The 19738-nt window shown below is 43.4% G+C and overlaps 1 protein-coding gene across 1 annotated transcript in view; it reads right to left on the reverse strand.

The window, feature by feature from the left end:
• The window catches only part of LOC113267025 (serine/arginine repetitive matrix protein 4), a 237498-nt gene that overhangs the window by 168188 nt on the left and 49572 nt on the right, over nucleotides 1–19738 (reverse strand). Inside the window, exon 3 of the mRNA XM_057305727.1 lies at nucleotides 3364–3485. Coding sequence (XP_057161710.1) covers nucleotides 3364–3485 — 122 coding nt within the window. The remainder of the gene's footprint in view (nucleotides 1–3363; nucleotides 3486–19738) is intronic.

Genomic DNA, 19738 nt, shown 5'->3' on the forward strand with positions numbered 1-19738 from the left:
GAGCCGCTGCCAAGTCAGAAAAGGGTTCTAAATTTCACAGTTATTTAGGAAAACACAGTTGGCTCAATATAGCTGTTTTCATAAACTGGTCTCTGGAAACCATCCCAGCCCAGGGTAAAATATGAAATTTAATCACAGTGGGAATTTATCCAGTACCACCAAGCCCCATTGACTGTTCCTCTTGTTTCCTTTTAGGGCTCAATTGTTTTCCAGAAGCCCATGGATGGGTCTGGAAGTGCTCTGGGGGGCACAGGATCAGAATGTTAGCTCTACTCAGGCCTTTCATTCTTTTGGAATCTTGCTCTATGTTCTTCTTAGGAAAAAGAGGGACATCTGTAGACCCAGGCAGGCTTACTACCAAGCTAATATTCCTGTTTAAACATGTTTACATTCTACACATACACAATTTGTTCCTTAGGAACACAGTTCAGTACATAAACATTTAATTCTCAGGAGCTAAAATCTGGGCTACAGGTATCAAGCATATAAAGAAATTGTCCATGTCACCCAGGCAATCTGACTATCCAGCAAGGTTTCCAAGAATTCTACAAAACAAATGTCCTTGGGCAACCCTGTTACAAAGTAAAGGTTGGTGGTGACTGGAGTCTGCTCATGGGGAGGGAGGAGAGAAAGATTTAAGTGAACTTGCATGTCCCACTTCCTTACTATTAGAGCCCCAGGATCACATACAACAAAGTCCAAGAGGTAATCAGCTAACTCTGGCCCTGGTTATTAGTCCAGGAGCTATGTAGGGATATGCAATGGAAGTTTTATCTACTTAATAAACAAACCTTAAACAGACACTTCCCTAAGCACTTTGTAAATATTCTTATTTAATGCTGGCAGCAATTCTCTGAAGTAGAAACCTTATTATCCCTATTTTACAGATGAGGAAACTGAAGCACAAGGGGGTTAGGTGACTTGTCCAAGGTCTAGAAGCTAGACACAGAGAAGGCAGGATTTGGACCCCAGAAGTCTGCCTCCAGAGTCCATACTCTTTACCTCTATGTGACGATGCTTCTGGGTGTCATGGAAGAAGCAGATCCTGGCACAAACTGAAATGGATCAAATGTGTCTGGCAATGGCATAGTTTCTCTTCCAGTTTGACTCCACTCAGAATGAGAGGGGGAGGATTCCACCTCCCAAAGTAGAGGGTGAATGCAAGGCACTTTTCCCACATTTCATGTCCCTGGGAAACTTCCAGACCATGACCTCTCAATGTGCAGGAAGAGAGCCACTCTTTGTAGTACTGTCTCCATAGGACCTAATGCAGCGTCTGAATCAGAGAATTCTAGTAAATGTTTGTCAGAGAGAAGGAAGGAAATTGGGGGGGGGGGAGGGAGGAAGGGAGGGAGCATGAGAGGCAGGGAAAGAGGAATAAGGGAGGAAGGAAGGAGCTACTTAGTTCTCAGTTACCTATCATCTTATCTCCAGTTAGGAGTTAGGTGAGGAGAGCCTCAAGTGTTGCTACCGCAACGGATGTTTAGAGATACTCTCAAAATAAGTAATTTCAGCAACTGCCATGGCTTTTATCCCCACTGGCTCTTCTGCAGTATACTCCCCCTGCTTTCCAGATTCCTTAGTTACTGCTGAGCAACCGCACACACACACACACACACACGCACACACAAGCACATGCATGAACACTCATACACATGTACACACACACACACACACACACAAGTACATGCATGCACGCTCACAAGCACATGCAGGCACACATTTGTGCACATGCAGACACAAGTATATGCATGCACACTCATACATATGTACACACAAACACTCAAGTACATGCATGCACTCACACAAGCACACTCACACATGTACATGCACGCACAAACACACAAGTATATGCACACATGTTCACACAAGCACATGCACACATATACACATGCATGCAAAGTACATGTATGCACACTCGCACACATGTACACGCACACGTGTACATGTGCAAACATGAGTACATGCATGCACACTCACATAAGCATATGTATGCACACATATACGTGTGCACACATAAGTACATGCATGCACACAGGTACATACATGCACGTGCATACACAGGTACACACATGCACATGTACATGTGCACACAAACACACAAGTACATGCATACACACACACACACACACACACACACACACAAACGCTGTTTGCCCAACTAGCTAAGACACAACATCTCATTTTCTATTATTCTTTCTTGCCTATAAAGGACAGAGAAAGGACCCAAGAAGGGGCATCACCCTGACCTCTCCGTGTTTTTGGCAGAAGGCATGCCCACAGCTCCAACCTCTCCTCTGGCCATGAGAACCTCAGTGACTAACAGCACTTAGCTGCGGGTGAAATGTCACAGCATTTGAGAACGCAAGAGTCCAGAGGGACCTATTACATTACCATGTCCAAGAATTCTGAATCTTAATTTTGGGGAATCTGTTAGTGCCCCTCCATGGCCTGATCCTTCTCATTATACTACACTGTCTTCCTACTCTCGTGTCTTTCCCCAGTACCTCTTTGGAGCAACATCGTCAAACAAGGCAGTATAGCATTTCAGTTCAGAGTGCCAGGATTGATGCCAGGGGGGACTTCGGTTCCATCCTAGGCTCAGCCAGTTACAAGCTGTGGAGCTTTAAGCTCATGTCTTGCCCTCTCTGAGCCTCACCTCTGTCATATGTAAAATGGAAATAAGAATAGAACTATAACATAGAATTTTTTATGGAATCAATGAGATAATGCATCTAAACACTTAGTACAGAGTCTAGCACATAGCAAGTACTCAATAAATACTTATGATTATCTTAATTCTTCAGGCTTTGTCCCTACTCCAAACAGCAGCATCACGTTTGTGATGCCACATGATTTCGCTTGTTTCCAGAGTCAGAAAAAGCCCTCCCTTGTTAACCTTCATTTGGAAAGCAATTTAACTCTCTGACATTAAAAATTAAAATATAAACAGCCCAGCGCCTGATTTAATGGACAATTAAAAATTAAATTAACAGTTAGTAAGTGATGAGCTAATTTCGTTATTGTAACCACATTAGCCTCATACTTGGAGGAATACAAAAAGGGGAAATAGACCCCTTAAAATAAAAGAAAAATTACAGGCAATAAAAGATTTAAACTCGTATATCATAGCCTTGACAGATTCATTCTTTGAAGCCACTCGCCCCAAAACTCAGTTGTCTGATATTCATGCAAAAATGTTTAGATGACAAAGTAATGAGAATTAATGACCTGGTAGAAAGACAAAGAACACTAACATAATATTTTACTGTAATATATGGCGCAAACAGCTTGGTAAAGCAGCCTGGGTCACCTCAACCCATGCTGGTTGGTGGCCTCAGGAGAGACCAAGGATTTTCTTACCTTGTCTTCAAACACGTGGATCTGCCAGAGGTGCTAATTGCAGGTCTCAAGTCCACACTCTCTGTTGGGATCCTTGCACTCAGCTCTGACAGAAGGGGAAGATGAAAAGCAGCCCACACGACCTGGAGAGCCAACAGCAGAAGACAGGTTCTGGAAGAACTGTCCCACACTCCAAAGAAGTCACAGAGCTCAGCTTTTCTTCCCACACTTTCCCTGTTCTGTACCTGCTCTCCTTCTTCCCCCAGGGCCTTATTACTCTCAAAATCACTTTGTCATCATTGAATTTTAATGTACCTGTCCTTCTCGCTGGTCTAGAAGGTCCAAGAGTTTAGCGATTGCTTCTGTCTTATTCACCATGATATGCTAACATACGACATCGTTTTTTGGCAGACAATAGGTGCTCAGCGTTTGTTGTCTTGAATTGATTTAATGTAAATGAATGAAATATTTGTTCAATCTCAGATGTTAAGGATTCAAGATGCTGCCCTTTTTAGAGTCATTTGCCAGTTGAACAGGGGGATTGGAGATAACCATACTGAATCCAAAGAGATTGCTCAAGCACAGTGTGATTTCAGGCATCAAGAAGTGGCTGGGGGCTAAACGGAGAGTGTTGGGAGGGGAGGCTTCCAAGAACTCATCAAATCACAGCTTGTAGATGTCTATCTGCTCCGATTACATGCTGGTCTGGCTTCAGTGAACAGAAACTGTCTTAGGAGCAAAGGACACCACTCCGTTCTCACAATGTGTGAAGTGTCTGACAAAATACGATCTGATTCTGGTAAGATGTGATCTGAATGAGGCAACCTTCTGCCCAAAGGGTCCTCCTCTCCTCCATTTTTAAAGATCCCTACTGTCATAGTCTCTCTTTGGAGTAAAGGACATTTGTGGGCTTTTGGTAGCCCAGGATCCATTCCCTGTAGCTTTATTATGAGCTCCTTAATTTCCTTTGGAAGAATTTCCTCTCACTCATTGTGTGTAGTTTTTTTTGTTTTTTTGTTTTTAAAGATTTTATTTATTTATTCGACAGAGATAGAGACAGCCAGTGAGAGAGGGAACACAAGCAGGGGGAGTGGGAGAGGAAGAAGCAGGCTCATAGCGGAAGAGCCTGATGTGGGGCTCGATCCCATAACGCCAGGACCACGCCCTGAGCTGAAGGCAGACGCTTAACCGCTGTGCCACCCAGGCGCCCCAGTTTTTTGGTTTTTTTTAACGTTCACTTAGCCAGCATATAGTACATCATAAGTTTTTGTTGTTGTGTTCAACGATTCATTAGTCCACTGTGTGTAGTTTTAATACCAAAAGCCAAGGCACTTTACCTCCCATCCACGGGTATGTGACTCAAGTGTAACAGATCAGCCCTTTCTGCTATGACTTTGGATATTGACAGCCATATGGAGACAAAGTGGATGACATCACTTCTTCCAGAGCGACACATTTTCAAAGACACTGTCCACTTCATCCCACCCAGATACCAGAGCATTACTTTCCCTTTCGGAACTGGGTTCCCCAGCCTTCTCATTGATTCTGGGATCCAACAGCCTTCTAATAAATTTGTTTTCTGCTTCAATTAGCCCGAGTCTGTTTTAACATCTTTTAATCCAAGATCTCTAACTAGCATTTTTGGCCTGCAGAACAAGTGGTGAGAATAAGAGGAAGCCCAGATGAGGGCTCTCATCCAGTTACACAGCTAATTTATCATGTGTATTAGTTAGCTTCTTCCGAGGAAAATAACCCTAATGAATTCAATGTCTAGTGAAAGTGAAAGAAAGGAGGAGGAGAAATAATAGGGTAGAATCATGAGGGTAACAAGTGGTGGTAAGAAGCCAATAGAAGTCTTCTAAGACAATCTTTTTTTTTTCTTTTGCCTATTGTGCTTTGCTTTAATCTTAAGTAAATTAACAGATACTAATCAATTTAGCCTCAGCTAGGGAGAGAGGGATTCTGGGTGACTAATAGGACTTAAAAGGCTTTCCTGATACAAGTCCTCCTCAATCCCAGTTTCTCAAGTCTCATTTTCCAGAGGGTCCAGGTGTCCAGCCATGGGATCCTCACCTTATCTCTACATAATGGTCCAACCTCGTAGCCTTCACAGGAGGAAAACCTCAAGGACATACATTGTGGGGACACCACATCTGAAAATGTCACAGCTGTCCAATGGTCCGTATGTCAGCAAATACACGGGAGGCTTGGGAAATTGCCCTTCCACCTTTAACTGCCACCAGTCATGGGCCACACGGGTAGTATTAAGCTAGTTTATGGAATCGAGTATCAGACAGAGTCTATACAAGGAAGGAGAAGCAAAGAGAGGGTCACATTTGGAATGTCATTCAGTGTCTGCCTCCACATCCTCTGTCGCTTCCAATGACCTCCTCCCAAATGCCAGCTAATTGGGCCGTGTGCACGCTATGTGACCCAAGAACGGTGGATCCAAAACATGGCCAATGCCTTATGGCTCCTGTGACCTGGGATGAAAAGGTACATTTGGCCAATCAGACAAAATTATAAAGCTGGGAAGACCGAGATGGCACAGCATCTGAGGATGAAAATACACCTTGAGATATGAAAGACAAACCATTAATAATCCAAACTGTTGCGAGAGCAGAAAAGATGAAGAATGGAGGAAACTAGCCAACAGAGAAAAAGGAGATTGAACAAATGATTAGAACAGAGAGAGGATGAGAGAGAGAGAGAGAGAGAGAGAGAGAGAGAGAATCAGAGAGACTAGTTCCTATAGCAGCCGCAGGTCCTGACAGCTTTCTGGTTCTAATTAAGGTTCACAGCTATCCTAACAATACACCTCTGTTTTTGGAGGTAACTTGAAAGAGTCTGTTTCCTGTAACCGAAAGAACCAAACTGAAACAAAGGGAATCCAGTACACAAAGACTGAGGTGAAGAACAAAGGAGTCAATCCCAATTTTCTCTGGCCCCTCGCATTCTAGCCAGAAACAGATCTGTCTAAAATAACGTCTTGTGCCTGAAGCATGTTATATTTCTCAGACTGTGTGCACTATTATCCCATTTGAGCCTTATGACAACTCTCTGAGATAATAATGTTGGACACACATTCATTCAACAAGCATTTGTTCAGCCCCCACTGCATATATCACCGGTGCTCTTCTGAGAGTGAAGGGAGGAAGGAAAGAAAGGCCAAAGAATGATGGGCCCTGGGGCGCCTGGGTGGCTCGGTTGGTTGAGCATCTGCATTCAGCTCGGGCCATGATCTCAGGGTCCTGGGATTGAGCCCCGCATTGGGCTCCCTGCTCGGGGAGGGGGAGGGAGTCTGCTTTTCCCCCTCCTTCTGCCCCTCCCCCCTGCTCATGCGTGCTCTCTACCTCAAATAAATAAAATCTTAAAAAAAAAAAAAAAAGAATGATGGGCCCTGCCCTAGAGGCGGCGGCCAGCTGTGGACAGAGATATCTGCATTTTACAAATGAGGAGACAGACCAAGAGAGGGTGCAGGTGTATTCAAGTTCACCCAGCTAGTCAGTCAAGGGGATGAGATATTAGCTCAGGTCTCCTGAAATCATCACCTCTCTAGATTTCTATTGCAACAGGATCCTGCTTCTCTCATAGCCATGACCCCACAAGGGATTGGCAAACTTTTCCTTCAAGAGCCAGACAGTAAATATTTTAGGCTTTGCTGGCCATTTTCAGTCACTATCATGACTACTCAACTCTGCTGTCAGAGCACAAGAGCAACCTTAGACACTATGCTCACAAACAGGCATGACGGTATTCCAATAAAACTTTATTTACAAAAAAAGTGGCTGAGATTGCATTTGGTTGGGTTGACTGTGGACCATAGTCTGCCAACCCCTACTAAACCCTGTGTGCTTGAAGGACCCTCCCCCTCCCACAGCTATGACCTGCTAAGAGTCCTGAGACCTTTAAAGAAGACAAAGCTGTGTGAATCAAGTAACATTTAGATATTTTATTAACCTTATGATGCTTGACTGAGTGGACCACAGGAGAGACAATTTGCCATCCCTAACCCGACTTAGAAATGGATCATTTCACATAGATAATATATTTTCTCGAAGAGACTCTCAACATCCCAGCTGCCCATCACCATAACAACCCACACTCTATAATGAAAAACTAGAAGCAATAACAGTAAGGGAAGAATTCAGGCACTGACTTTTTTGGATATAAGTTTTGACATTTCAAGTTATGCTACTAACAGACTAGTCATCGGTGTCTTCAAATATCCTGAATTTCTTGGATCCACATGCTACATGTGTTTTCCTAAAGGCCAGTAGTCACATATAAAGAATCTTAAATTATTTAGAGTATGTATACACACCAAGAAGAAAACTCAGTCTGTATCAGAAGAGGCAAAAATACAGAATCAGAGATGATAGATACACTAAAAATTAACTGAGGAAAGCTCATAAAGGCTGTTGTATAAACACAGACAATTTAGCTTTATGCAAATTACTGGTGGGGTAGATAAAGAGAAAGCCAGAATTTATTTCACATTTTCCTGTCCTTCAGAAGAATGCATTCCAATTCTGTTTGAATAGTAAGCCTTCTTGTGGAGAATGTTATGACTTTTCTACCAACAGAGTCCACAATGATTAGGGGGATGAAAGACTCCTGAGTTAGACACATGTCCAATCCACTTCTGCTGGGTCACCAAGTCATGGACGTGGCACCCCTGTCTTCTATATAAGCAATTCCCTGATTCTGAGCTGTAGGAAGGGCTGAAGGGCACAGAATAATGGCGGCTGTTTGCCCAGGACAGAGCCTTCAGAAACATCCTCTGCCCTGTGCCTCCCTGAAAAAATGTGGAGGGAAGCTGCCTCTAAAAGCTCAGACAAATTCTGCTCACAGTACCCTAACTCTTGAGGAAAATGGTTTCCTGGAAGTGTTGTTTAGAATTCTCAAAGCTGTTCCTGTCCAACTATCACGACAGCTTAGTTTCAGACAATCCCTTCCCTCCTTGCTCTCAGAACTTCCATGGAGACTCTATAAAGGAGGGGGAGAGGCTAGCGAGGTGCATCTGCCTGCAGTCATGGGTGACCTGGGGGCTGCCATTTCAAGCTCCCCAGCAGTGGTGGCTCATGAATGTTTTATTAAATACCCTCCTTGGGATAGTTCTTAATTAAGGCAAAGAGCTACTCTCTTTAAGGCTACTATGAGCATCTTTTCAGGCTTCATGTTTATGGGACTGACCCTTTTCCTTGCTTGTGTCTGGAAGGTACCAAATAACAATAAAGATAATTATAGTTGACATTTATTAAGCCCTTACTATGTGCCATGTGCTCAGCTAAGCATTTTACATTCACTGGTAGCATTTAATCTGGAGAACACTTCCGAAGTAGGTACAAGAAGTATCCCCGTATTACAGTAAGGCAGGAGATTACAGTGCTTAAGAGTATGAACTCCAGAGCCTGATTCCCTGAGTTCAGACTCAGGTCCTCTACTTACCAGCTATGTGATCTTATGCAAGTGACTTAAACTTTCTGGTTGTATTAGTCATCTATTGCTGTATAACAAATAACCCAACAACTTAGTGGCTTAAAACAACACTCACTTATGATCTCATAGTTTGGGGTATGGCCTAGCTGAGTCCTCTTATTCAGGGTCTCTCACTAGGCTATAATCAAGGTGTCAGCCAGGGCTTCGGTCATCAGTTATGACTGGGGTAGTATTTGCTTCCAAGTTCATTCAGCCTTGGCAGGATTCAATTCCTTGAGTGCTTGTTGGACTGTTGGTCTCAGTTCTAATACGGCAGTCTGCTTCACCAAGGCCTGCAATCTGGGAAGGCAACTGAAACAGTCTTCTAGCAAAGTGGAGGTCTCAATTTTTTGTAACCCAACCAGGGAAATGGCATCCCATCATCTTTGCCATATTCTATTATTTAGAAGCAAGTCATTAATCTAGTCCACTCTCAGGGGGAGGGAATAACACAAACGCATGAATTCCAGGAGATAGAGATCACTAAAGACTACCTTAGAAGTTGGCCTTCCAGACCGGGTCTCGGTATCCTCATCTGTAAAATGGGGATACTGGTGCTACCTTGATAAGGCTGCTATGTATATTAGATGAGTTATTACATGCAAAAGCTCTTAGATTGGAGCATGGCATAAAAAAGTGTTGGCTATTATTATAAGGCATAAATATAACACTGAGAGTTTAAGTCACTTGCTCAATGTCATTTAGCTAGTGAGGGCCAGAGTAAGGACTGAATCCAGACAATATTCACTATTTTTCATCTGTGTGCTTTGAGATGCAGCGTTGACCAAGTCAGACACAGTCCCTGCTAGCATGGGACATCCAGTCTGGAGGAGGACAGACATCCAAGTAAGAGGGGTGTCTAACCTAAGTGTGGCTTGTTAAGAAACGTTTCCTTAAGGTTGTGACAGACCAGCTGGAATTGAAAGGATAAAAAGGAATTGGCTGGGTAAAAGGGGAAGGAATCCTGCTCCAGGAACTGAGAACAGCCTTTGGGGAGACTCTGGGGCAGAAAACCCATAAACTTGATGACATTATTCTCAAGTCTTCCTCTCTAGTCTCTTATGCACATCACATACTTCAAACGACAGGTCACATAATGCCTCATCCGTGCAGGTATCCAGTAGTTTTCCTTTCCAGTATCTGGAAATATTCCAGCTATTCTCCCAAAGCATTTGTTTCCATCTTGGAAGGAACTGTCATGCTGTTCTGCTTTGTCCAGTTAAGTTTGCCTCTGAAGTGCCTTTCCACTACTCTGCTCGCCTAGAAACTCCTTGAGGGCAAGGTCCATGGACCTCTCATCTCTTCCTCTCTGGGGGATGTTCACTTCAAACTTTGGGACCAGGAGACAGAGGTAGAAAGGAGTTTGGCTCTGTACACCGCTGCACCTTTGGATTTTATAACATTTGCAGGTATTACTTATTCCAAAAGGTAGAAGAAGTAGAAATTAGCAATAACAAGGGGAGGCAATGCTGCACAGTTAGAACAGCATACAGTTTGGCATCAGACATGTATACTTGTGCCTAGAGAGTCTAGCTGTGTGATTATGTGCAGGTGTCTTTACCTCTCAGAGCCTCTTTTTTCCCCTATAAAAGGGGATTATACCACATCCTTTGAAGGGTTGTTGTACTATATGTGATATACCCAGTGAAATACCCAGCACACAACAGGAACCATGATCTCAAAAATGCAAGCCAGTGGAGCTATTATCTTTCTTTATCCTGCTGGGATTTTAGATGGTTTAGCTCAGATTTTCCCTCCTCTACCTGCTAGTGGCATGGGGATTTTCCAGTACTGAGTTAAGCATTTATCTTAGGTGAAGGAAGAAAGCCAGGTCTTTAAAGATGTACGAGATGGAATTCCGGCAGCCTCCCCTACAGTGTTTTTCATGCAGCTGAGCAAAAATGAAGCCACACAGGGCAAAGGATGCATGTCAGGAAGCCAGGATGCCTTCCTCATGTAAGTTCCCATGTTGGGAAAGGAATCTGAGCACACCAAGGGTTTGCAGTGGAGCCAACTTTGGTGCCAGGCAAAACCCGTATGAAACAGTAGATTTCCCTATAGACTAAGACTCCGGAGGACAGGGCTACATCTCTTCGTACTTGCATCTCAAAAGCTACCACTAAGTGCATGTCTTGTAAATGATCTGGCCAGCCAGCTATTTACCTAGCCCTCCAATTTCTTGTGAGCTCTGAAATTCTTCAGTCGATTCACATACACTGAATTCCCTAGTTATGAACTCAGACTTGAACCCCACCCCCCCCAACACACACACAACACAGGTGGGTTTTTTCACAGATCTATTCTTCAGAGCGGGGTTTGTAGATGAGGGGCAGCTGTACATAGTGGCTAATAATCCAGCACTGAAGTCAGACATATCGATGTCAAATCACGGCTGTGCCACTTCCTAGCTCTGTGACCTTGGCTAGGTCATTTCCCGTTTCTGGATCTTCATTCCCCCAAGTGTACAAAAGAATAACAACAAATAGCTAATATATATTGGGTGCTTATAAAATACCATGTGCTGAATGAGTCCTTTACACATATTCATTATTAACGGTACCGACTTCATACAACTGATATGCAAACTAGGTCAGTGCTCAGCACACAGAGAGCAGCACAGTCATTGCTCAATAAATGCCACTTATTGTTGTTATTATTCTGCAACTGGGCCTTGAAGGCTTAACTTCTACTTCTTGGTCCACTACCAGCCTGATACCTAAGACAACTTCCTAGTCACTGCCATCTACCCCAAACAGATGGACAATCTTCCAAATAGAGAAGAAAAGCTCAATCACGAATCATGGGCATTAGCGTTTGCGAGGTTACTGATACCCGCAATTTCTGGCAACAGGTGTCATTACAGCAATACTAAAGACATTTACAAAAATTCCCTCTGGTCTAATGTGAGATAAATGCCGACAGTTGTCCCTTTTAGCAGCGTCTGCTGCCCTTAGGGATTCACATGTTAAAACACTCACGTGGCAAAAGCCACATCCTTCCTCAGGAGGAGCCTTTGCTACAGTAGCTGTTTGTAATAGCACAGTTGAATAGCATTTTCCATTGCTTATAAACACGCCTGCCTCTGGTACGTGCCAGAAAGATAACTGGCGGCAGAAGCCCCTCTCTCCACTCTGGAGCCCCCTCCCATCAGGTACCATCCGGCCCCCGTGATGAACCCCACACCTGCTAAATTGCTCCTAACCTCTCTCATCTCCTACTGTGCATTACCACCTCACTATATCACAGCATTAATTTGATTTATGGCCCAGACGCCCCACCTGAGGCCCGAGAAGATGGCTCCCCTCCGATCGCTTCCATCAGCGGCGTAAGTGGAAAGTAATAAAAACCCATACGTGGCTCAGACTTTCAATTTCAATTGGAAATTGAAACTGTGCAATATGATTAAAGTTTAATCTGCATCATCAATAAACATGTGTGGTAAAGCAATGAGGGTTGCTTCACCTCCTGGTCGCAGGCATGGATTTGATGACAGCGTGTTTGCTGTCTCTTGTCCAAACGCTGCATTTACTGGGGTTGCACACACTGATATACACGCGTGAGCATGCAGGGAGTTGGCGTAGTTGTAAAAAAATATGAAAATAATCATATGGACATGATGGGAGAAAAAGGTTGCTCATGCTCAGATGAAACTGGATTGAATCAACAGCTCTATATGGATTTGCTCAGGTGCAATGGTTTTTTAAGGCATACGAATACCCATGTATTCATTCATTCATTCATAAAGTATTTATTGAGTGCCTATGGTGTGTCAGATGCTGTGCTAGACCCCACAGTCATAATGGTGAGGGGGAAAGACAGGCACCATTTTTGCTTTCATGGAGCTTATAGTAATGGTTGAGCAGAATGTCAAAAAATTAGGCAATCAAACGTAAAATTGCTCCCACACTAAGCGCCTACATTAAAGAAGCTTATAATGTTCTGAATGCTGTAAAGAGGGAGATGTGACCTATTCTCTGAGGTCAGGGAGAGCTTCCTGGAGGTGCTGATGATTGAGCTAAGGTCTAAAGAGTGAGTCATGTGGGGTTCACTAGGCTGGGGGTAGAGAGAGGGGCTGGGAGCGGGGACAGACAGAACAATGATCCAGCCACAGGAGGCCATATATGCAAAGGCTGGGAGGAAGAGGAAGCATGGCAGATCTGAGGAAGGGCTGAAAGAAGGCAGAGCAGCTAGAGCAGAGAGGAGAGGAGACTCAAGATGAGCATAGAGATTTGTTTAGAGAAGTCACAAAGGACTTTGTAGGATGTGGCAAAGGACCTCAAGTTCTTTTTCTATGTGCAATGGGAAGCTTTCAGCGGGCTTAAGCAGGGTGGTTATGTGATCTGTTTAGAAGGCTGATGCACAAAGAAGGAACAGGAAAACAGAGTGGATGGGCAGAGGCCAAAGAGGGGGCTGTGTCTGTGGTCCAGGGGAAAGGGGAGGATAACCTGCACTTAGTGAGGACAGCGGAGGTGCAAAGCAGACACACCTGCTACCAGGTAGAAGTCAATGCCTGCCCTTCAAACACATAATAAATCAGCTTATCTCATCTCCAGTCTCATAGCCCTTACTCAATGTCTCCATCACCTCCATCAGCATTCCCAGACTCCAAGAAAGCAAGCCCTTCAATACACATTTTGGCAACTCTGGCTTCCACTTCCAAATTTACCTGCATCTTTACCCCATCCTTACGTATGTCTGTTCCTCCAGTGGGTAAAAGATAGACCATGTTTGCTTTGACCTCCAGACTTTTGCACACATTGTTCCTTCTTCCAAGAACACCCTGTCCCCATCCCCTTCACCCAGCTAACTTGTACTCAGTTTCCACATCTTTGTTCAGGGTTTTTCTTTTCTTTTTTTTATTATATTATGTTAGTCACCATACAGTACATCCCTGGTTTTTGATGTAAAGTTCCATGATTCATTAGTTACATATAACACCCAGTGTTTTTCCTTTGAGAATTCTTCTCTGACCCTCTCTAAACAACTGGCTTGGAGAGACCATGTATCACAACACCGATAACTACCTGCTTAGTTGGATCTTAGCAACCAGTAGACTGGAAAAATCTTGAAGAGAAGACCAAGCCTTGTTTCCCATTACATCCCTCAGGACCCTGTACAATATCTGGCACAGAAGAAGAGCTCAGTAAATATGTATCAGATGATTGGAGGGCTCTCCCTTCTTTCTAAAGTCAACCCCTTCCCTTATGCTGTTGACCCCAACTCTTGCTTCTTCAGTAAGATCTTGTTTGTCAATTGTCTCTTCTCTCTTGTATATATTCAAGCTCACCCTTTTAACTAGATCCTTGTTTGTAAGAAATTTCCCATCCTAAAGAGCACCTCCATTCAATCCTAGCTTCTCCCAAGGATAGAAGCATCCCCTGAGCTTCTACTTCTCAGTAAAGCTTCTAGAAAATATAGTCTACATGCTCTTTTTTTTTTTTAAAGATTTTATTTATTTATTTGACAGAGATAGAGACAGCCAGCGAGAGAGGGAACACAAGCAGGGGGAGTGGGAGAGGAAGAAGCAGGCTCACAGCGGAAGAGCCTGATGTGGGGCTCGATCCCATAACGCCGGGACCACGCCCTGAGCCGAAGGCAGATGCTTAACCACTGTGCCACCCAGGCGCCCCTACATGCTCTATTAGCCACATCTTACTTCCTTTACCATCTGGCTTCCACTCCTACAGTTCCACTGAGATAGCTCTAGAGAGCCTTGAAGACCTCCCAATGCCAAGTTCAGTTACTGTTCAGACTTTGTTCTATTTGACCCCTCAGTAATATTTGATGCTTTTGACTACCTGTCTTCTGCCTGAAACTCTCCTATCCCTTGATTTTCACAGTAATATTTCCTGGCTCGTCACTTACATCATTGGCTGTGATATTTCATTTATTCCCCTTTAGTGAACTTTCAGGGGTTTTCATGCCATTTCACAGATGAATAAACTACACATACAATAAACCATGTGATTATGAAAAAATGTTTCAAAAGTCTTCATCTGTTGGAAGTAATACTTTTGAGTGAAATAATGTCATATCTCGGAACTGCTTTAAAATACCACAGATGTAGTCAAATAGCATTAGTGTAATTAAAGAGGTAAGCGTAAATAAAAAATAAAATAGTTACATGATTCACCACCATGATTCCATCTTATGAAGACCCCTTTGGAGTCCTAAAACCAATGGTCTCACCATATATGTAAGCATACTTTAGAAAAATAGACTTGTCCAAGGGACAATGGTCTTTCTAACCACAAAGATCAACATACTTCAGGTGATGGTCTTGGTCTGAGCAAAGGTTCATAGTGTTCTGCCTTACATAAGGAAGACATCGAACCATAGCGTGTATGTTACAATGGAGGAAACATGTAACATGGACATGTAACCAGGAGACCTGAGTCCAATGTTTGACCCTGCCAGGATCCACACATGGGACCCTGAATGGCATATTTATCCATGCTGAGGGAAGTCTCACCATATATGTAGGTATACTTTAGAAAAATAGACTTGTCCAAGGGAAATCAATTTTGGATCTCTTAAAGCTTAGAAATTATAACTATCAAGAAATTTGAAATGTCTTGTTATTTGTAAAGAAAGGCAGTGTGTTGCCACAGGGAATGGCAGGGGCTCTTAAGTCAGTCAGTCCCCTGCTCCATGACTTACTAGATAGGTGAACTTGGACGGTCACCAGGGGCTTCAGAGTCAATTTCTATATATGCCAAAATGGGAGAGCAATTCATACCCTACAGGGTTATGGAGACGATTACAATGTGGAAACACATGGAACACAGTAGATAGCTCAAAATTCTTACTGGGGGGGGGGTGGACAAATGGGAGGCAGGGAGTACTACTGGCCCTCCAGGAGAACCTTAGATTGGTCCCTCTCCCCATTTCCTGTGCATCTTACTCACTCAGGATGATTTGCAGTTGGTGGCAAATTCAGCCCTGGGACCAGAGATCTGAGACTGGTGATAAAACTGTCAGCCAAGATTTGCTACATCTTTTTTTCCTCCCCCTAGTCTCCCATTAAAAATGATTTGTCGTTAGGGCGAAACATGGGAAAACAAACGTGATTAAAATTTTCCCATATTAAATACCTGCGTGGCAATGGCAGGCCTGAACTGAGCTCTCTGGAAAGGCTCTGATTCATCCATCTGGAAGGGGGATGAGCAGCTGGCAGCATCAGGAAGCAGAGCTAGAGTCTGGGTTTGTTTCTCTGCTGCCTCATACACATTCCCACATCTTCCTTCCATCTGGTTGACTTCATCCCATTGACTTGTCAAACACAGGTAGGGCTACTTGCGTTTGTAAGTGCCCCTGGGCACATGCTGGAAGCCACTGAAAATCCCAACTGGAGAAACTGCCTTCATCCCAGGCTTCAGTGAAAACTCACAAATGAATTCCCAGGGAAAATTAAACACACACACACACACACACACACACACACACACACACACACACACACAGGTATAGCTAACCAAGGATTAAATGTCTGGGGCAGGGATTGGCATTACAGCACTGGAAAGGTGGAAGAGGTAGGGAGGGAGGATGTGCTCTACTCTCCTACTCTTCCTTCTCACAGGTGAACAAAATCTCTTGTAACTTTCAGAAATGTGATAGATCTGTCAAAAATCCATGAGGTCAGTTACACAGGTTATAAAACTCCCTTCACAGCTTTTATGTCTCTCAGAAACCTTTTGCTTCCTAAAGGTCTGTGTGTGGTAGATCAATTGCAAAATCATCCACAATTCTTCATCCCTCCCTGTATCCATGCCCCTTGCAATATGGCTTTGCAACTCCTATCACTGAGAGGCAGACACTTCCCAATCCTTGATATTGGATGGTCTTGTGATGTGCTTTGGCTAATTGAATGCAGCAGAAGTGAGCATGTGCTGGTTCCAAGGTTAGGGCTCAAGAGATCTTGTGCACTTCACTTTCTCTCTCATAACAAGCTTAGGTTACTCTACTGGATGATGAAAGATACGTGGCCCAGGGACCACCCATCAGTTACTCCATCCAATAACCAGCTAATTTCCAGATATGTGAATGAGGCCTCCTAGACTAGCAAACCTACAGCCAACCACCATCTGCACCATCTGACCATATGCTGATGAATAAACCCACCTGAGATCAGCCCCTCTTGTCCTAGACTAGAACTGCGCAGCTTACCCACAGACTAACAAATATAAATATTTATCACTTGAAGTCACTGATGTTTTAGGTGGTTTGTTGTGCAGTAAAACTAACTGATATGAAGTCCATATGTGTTATAACGTACCATGTCCATCTTCATCACACACGTCTCCCCTGACTACCCCAGAAATGCTTCAACTAATCACAACCCAAAATTGAAAGGAGTATTGTTATTTGGCTCTGTAGAATATGGTAAGAATTTTGCTTCAGGTGAAAAGTCCTTCCCAAGGGCCCAGACAATAGCAATTCTTTCTTAAAGAGGCCAATGTGGTCCATATATACAATGGAATATTACTCAGCCATCAAAAAGAATGATTTCTCAACATTTGCTGCAACATGGACGGCACTGGAGGAGATAATGCTAAGCGAAATAAGTCAAGCAGAGAAAGACAATTATCATATGGTTTCACTCATTTATGGAACATAAGAAGTAGGAAGATCGGTAGGAGAAGAAAGGGAAGAAGAAAGGGGGGGTAAACAGAAGGGGGAATGAACCATGAGAGACTATGGACTCCAGGAAACAAACTGAGGGCTTCAGAGGGGAGGGGGGTGGGGTAATGGGATAGGCTGGTGATGGGTAGTAAGGAGGGCATGTATTGCATGGTGCACTGGGTGCTATACGCAACTAATGAATCACGGAACTTTACATCAAAAACTAGGGGTGTACTGTATGGTGACTAACATAATATAATAAAAAAAAATATTTAAAAAAAAAAGCGGCCAAGTGTTCAGTCACTCAAGGACCAATGAAAAGATAAGCCCTTGTCCTACCAAAGCCACCTGAGCATGATGTATGGGGCTTCTATTATCCCAGTAAAGGCACAATTTACTGAACTGGTTTCTTCTCATGGTGTTTGCAGTATGGTTGATTGATAAGAAATCTTGGGTAATAAGAGAAAGAACCACAAGCAGAAGTATATTTTAGTTGTGTTCACCATACTCATAGAGCTTTCCCTTCCCTCACTTTATCACCAAAGAAGGGGAGGGTTGATCTGGATTAGCCAGGCCAAGGTTGGCAAGTTGCCCTTCCACCCACTCTTTCTTCTTTTCATGAAATTGGAGAGCAGATATTACTTCTTACCTCTTGGGGAGGGACATTTCCCTCATTCCCTTGCAATCTAAGGGGGAACCAAAGTGAGACCCAGAGGAAAGTCTATGTGGGTCTAGACATGGGCTCCAGCACATGAGAGTATAAATGGTGGCTTGAGGGTAGGATCCACATGTTCTCTTAATGGCATATATGCTCTTAATATACTCCTGCCACACCTGCTCCAACCCAAAGGACTTTTGAGGAAATGCCTCTCTCAGTGGACAAACACGACTGGGATTCCATGCAAGAATAAAGGAGGGAGTGTATGGGAAGTTCTTGGACCAAAACGAAATTCAAGTAGAATGGGTTACTGATGACAGGACACTGATGATGGGAAAGATGGAAAGGGCATCAGTGATGTAGAAGGCTTGGAGTTGTAGATAAAACTGCATTTGTTAGTATACCCATGGAAACACTGGTCTGTAACAAGAGTGGCTGAGATACGGCTGTCTTTGACATGAAGGTATCAGTCATAAACTGGTCACAAAATGGGAAGTTAAACACATAAGGAGAAATGCTTGAAGTGTTTTCCTAAACAGAAATCTTTTCTCCTCAAATCAATCTCTAATTCCGCAACTCTTGACACTGTCAGAATTATTATTACAAGACCCATTGTCAGAATTATTATAACAAGGCTACTTCTCCATCTTCTGGCCCCTGCTTACCCTCAACAACCCCATTTCCTAACTCTCCCCTTCTTATACCTTACCTTCCAGCCATTGTTCCACCATGGGGAAGGCTGGGGTAATTCCTCTCTCTGGTTTTGTACAGGCAAATTGTCTCTATCTGGGACCTTTGTGCTCCTTCTCTCTTCTTAGATAACTCATTCTTCCACTCATCTTTCCTAGATAACTCCTCCTCATCCTTCATGTCTTAGCTGAGACATCCTCTTCTCCTAGAACTTGTGTCAGGGGACTCTTGGATGGTCATGCTTCAGCACGTGGAGAATTCCTGGGCATTTCCTATGTGTCATTGCTTCCTTCCCTTGAAGATACAGAACTGGATAAACTGTCACTTGAGGATCATAGTACTATAAGGCTTGGGCCATGCCCATGAGTTAATTTCTGTGAGTTACAACAAGGGAAGAAACAAAACCATGACCTTTAAATTTATCTTTTTATGACCTTTAGGTCATAAAAAATTTTGCATGCTTACTAGTTATTTCTAACACAGTATATAGGAAGCCTGCCCCCTCAGTGTCCAGATGTAAATACAAAAGTTGTAATTGGATGTCATCACTGTCAATAACTCTGGGTACAAATTGGAGGGCAGGTCACTCCTCCTAAGGAAGAACAGTGAAGTAGTGAACAGGCAGTGGTCAAGGACGAATCTTGTTCTGTCCTCTTACCCTAAGACTGAGGAAGAAGAGGGGAGATGCAGGTGCTTTCATTGCAGTTAGAGCTTTGAAATCAATTAAGGAAGAGCCTCATGAGCAGAGTTCAAAAACCAATGGGGTAATTTCCAATTATTTCTTTACGGTACCTTGACTAGACAGTAAAGGGGTTTCTTGAAAAAAAAAAAAAAGAAGCTGTACTGTACTGATTGATTTCTGTTTCTTGGAGTTCTGAAGCTTTCCCTGACTGCTTTATAAAAAGAAGCAATTAATGAATGTGCAACTGGCAAGAAAACAGGTGT

Source organism: Ursus arctos, unplaced genomic scaffold (assembly GCF_023065955.2).
Source record: "Ursus arctos isolate Adak ecotype North America unplaced genomic scaffold, UrsArc2.0 scaffold_34, whole genome shotgun sequence".
Lineage (NCBI taxonomy): Eukaryota > Metazoa > Chordata > Mammalia > Carnivora > Ursidae > Ursus > Ursus arctos.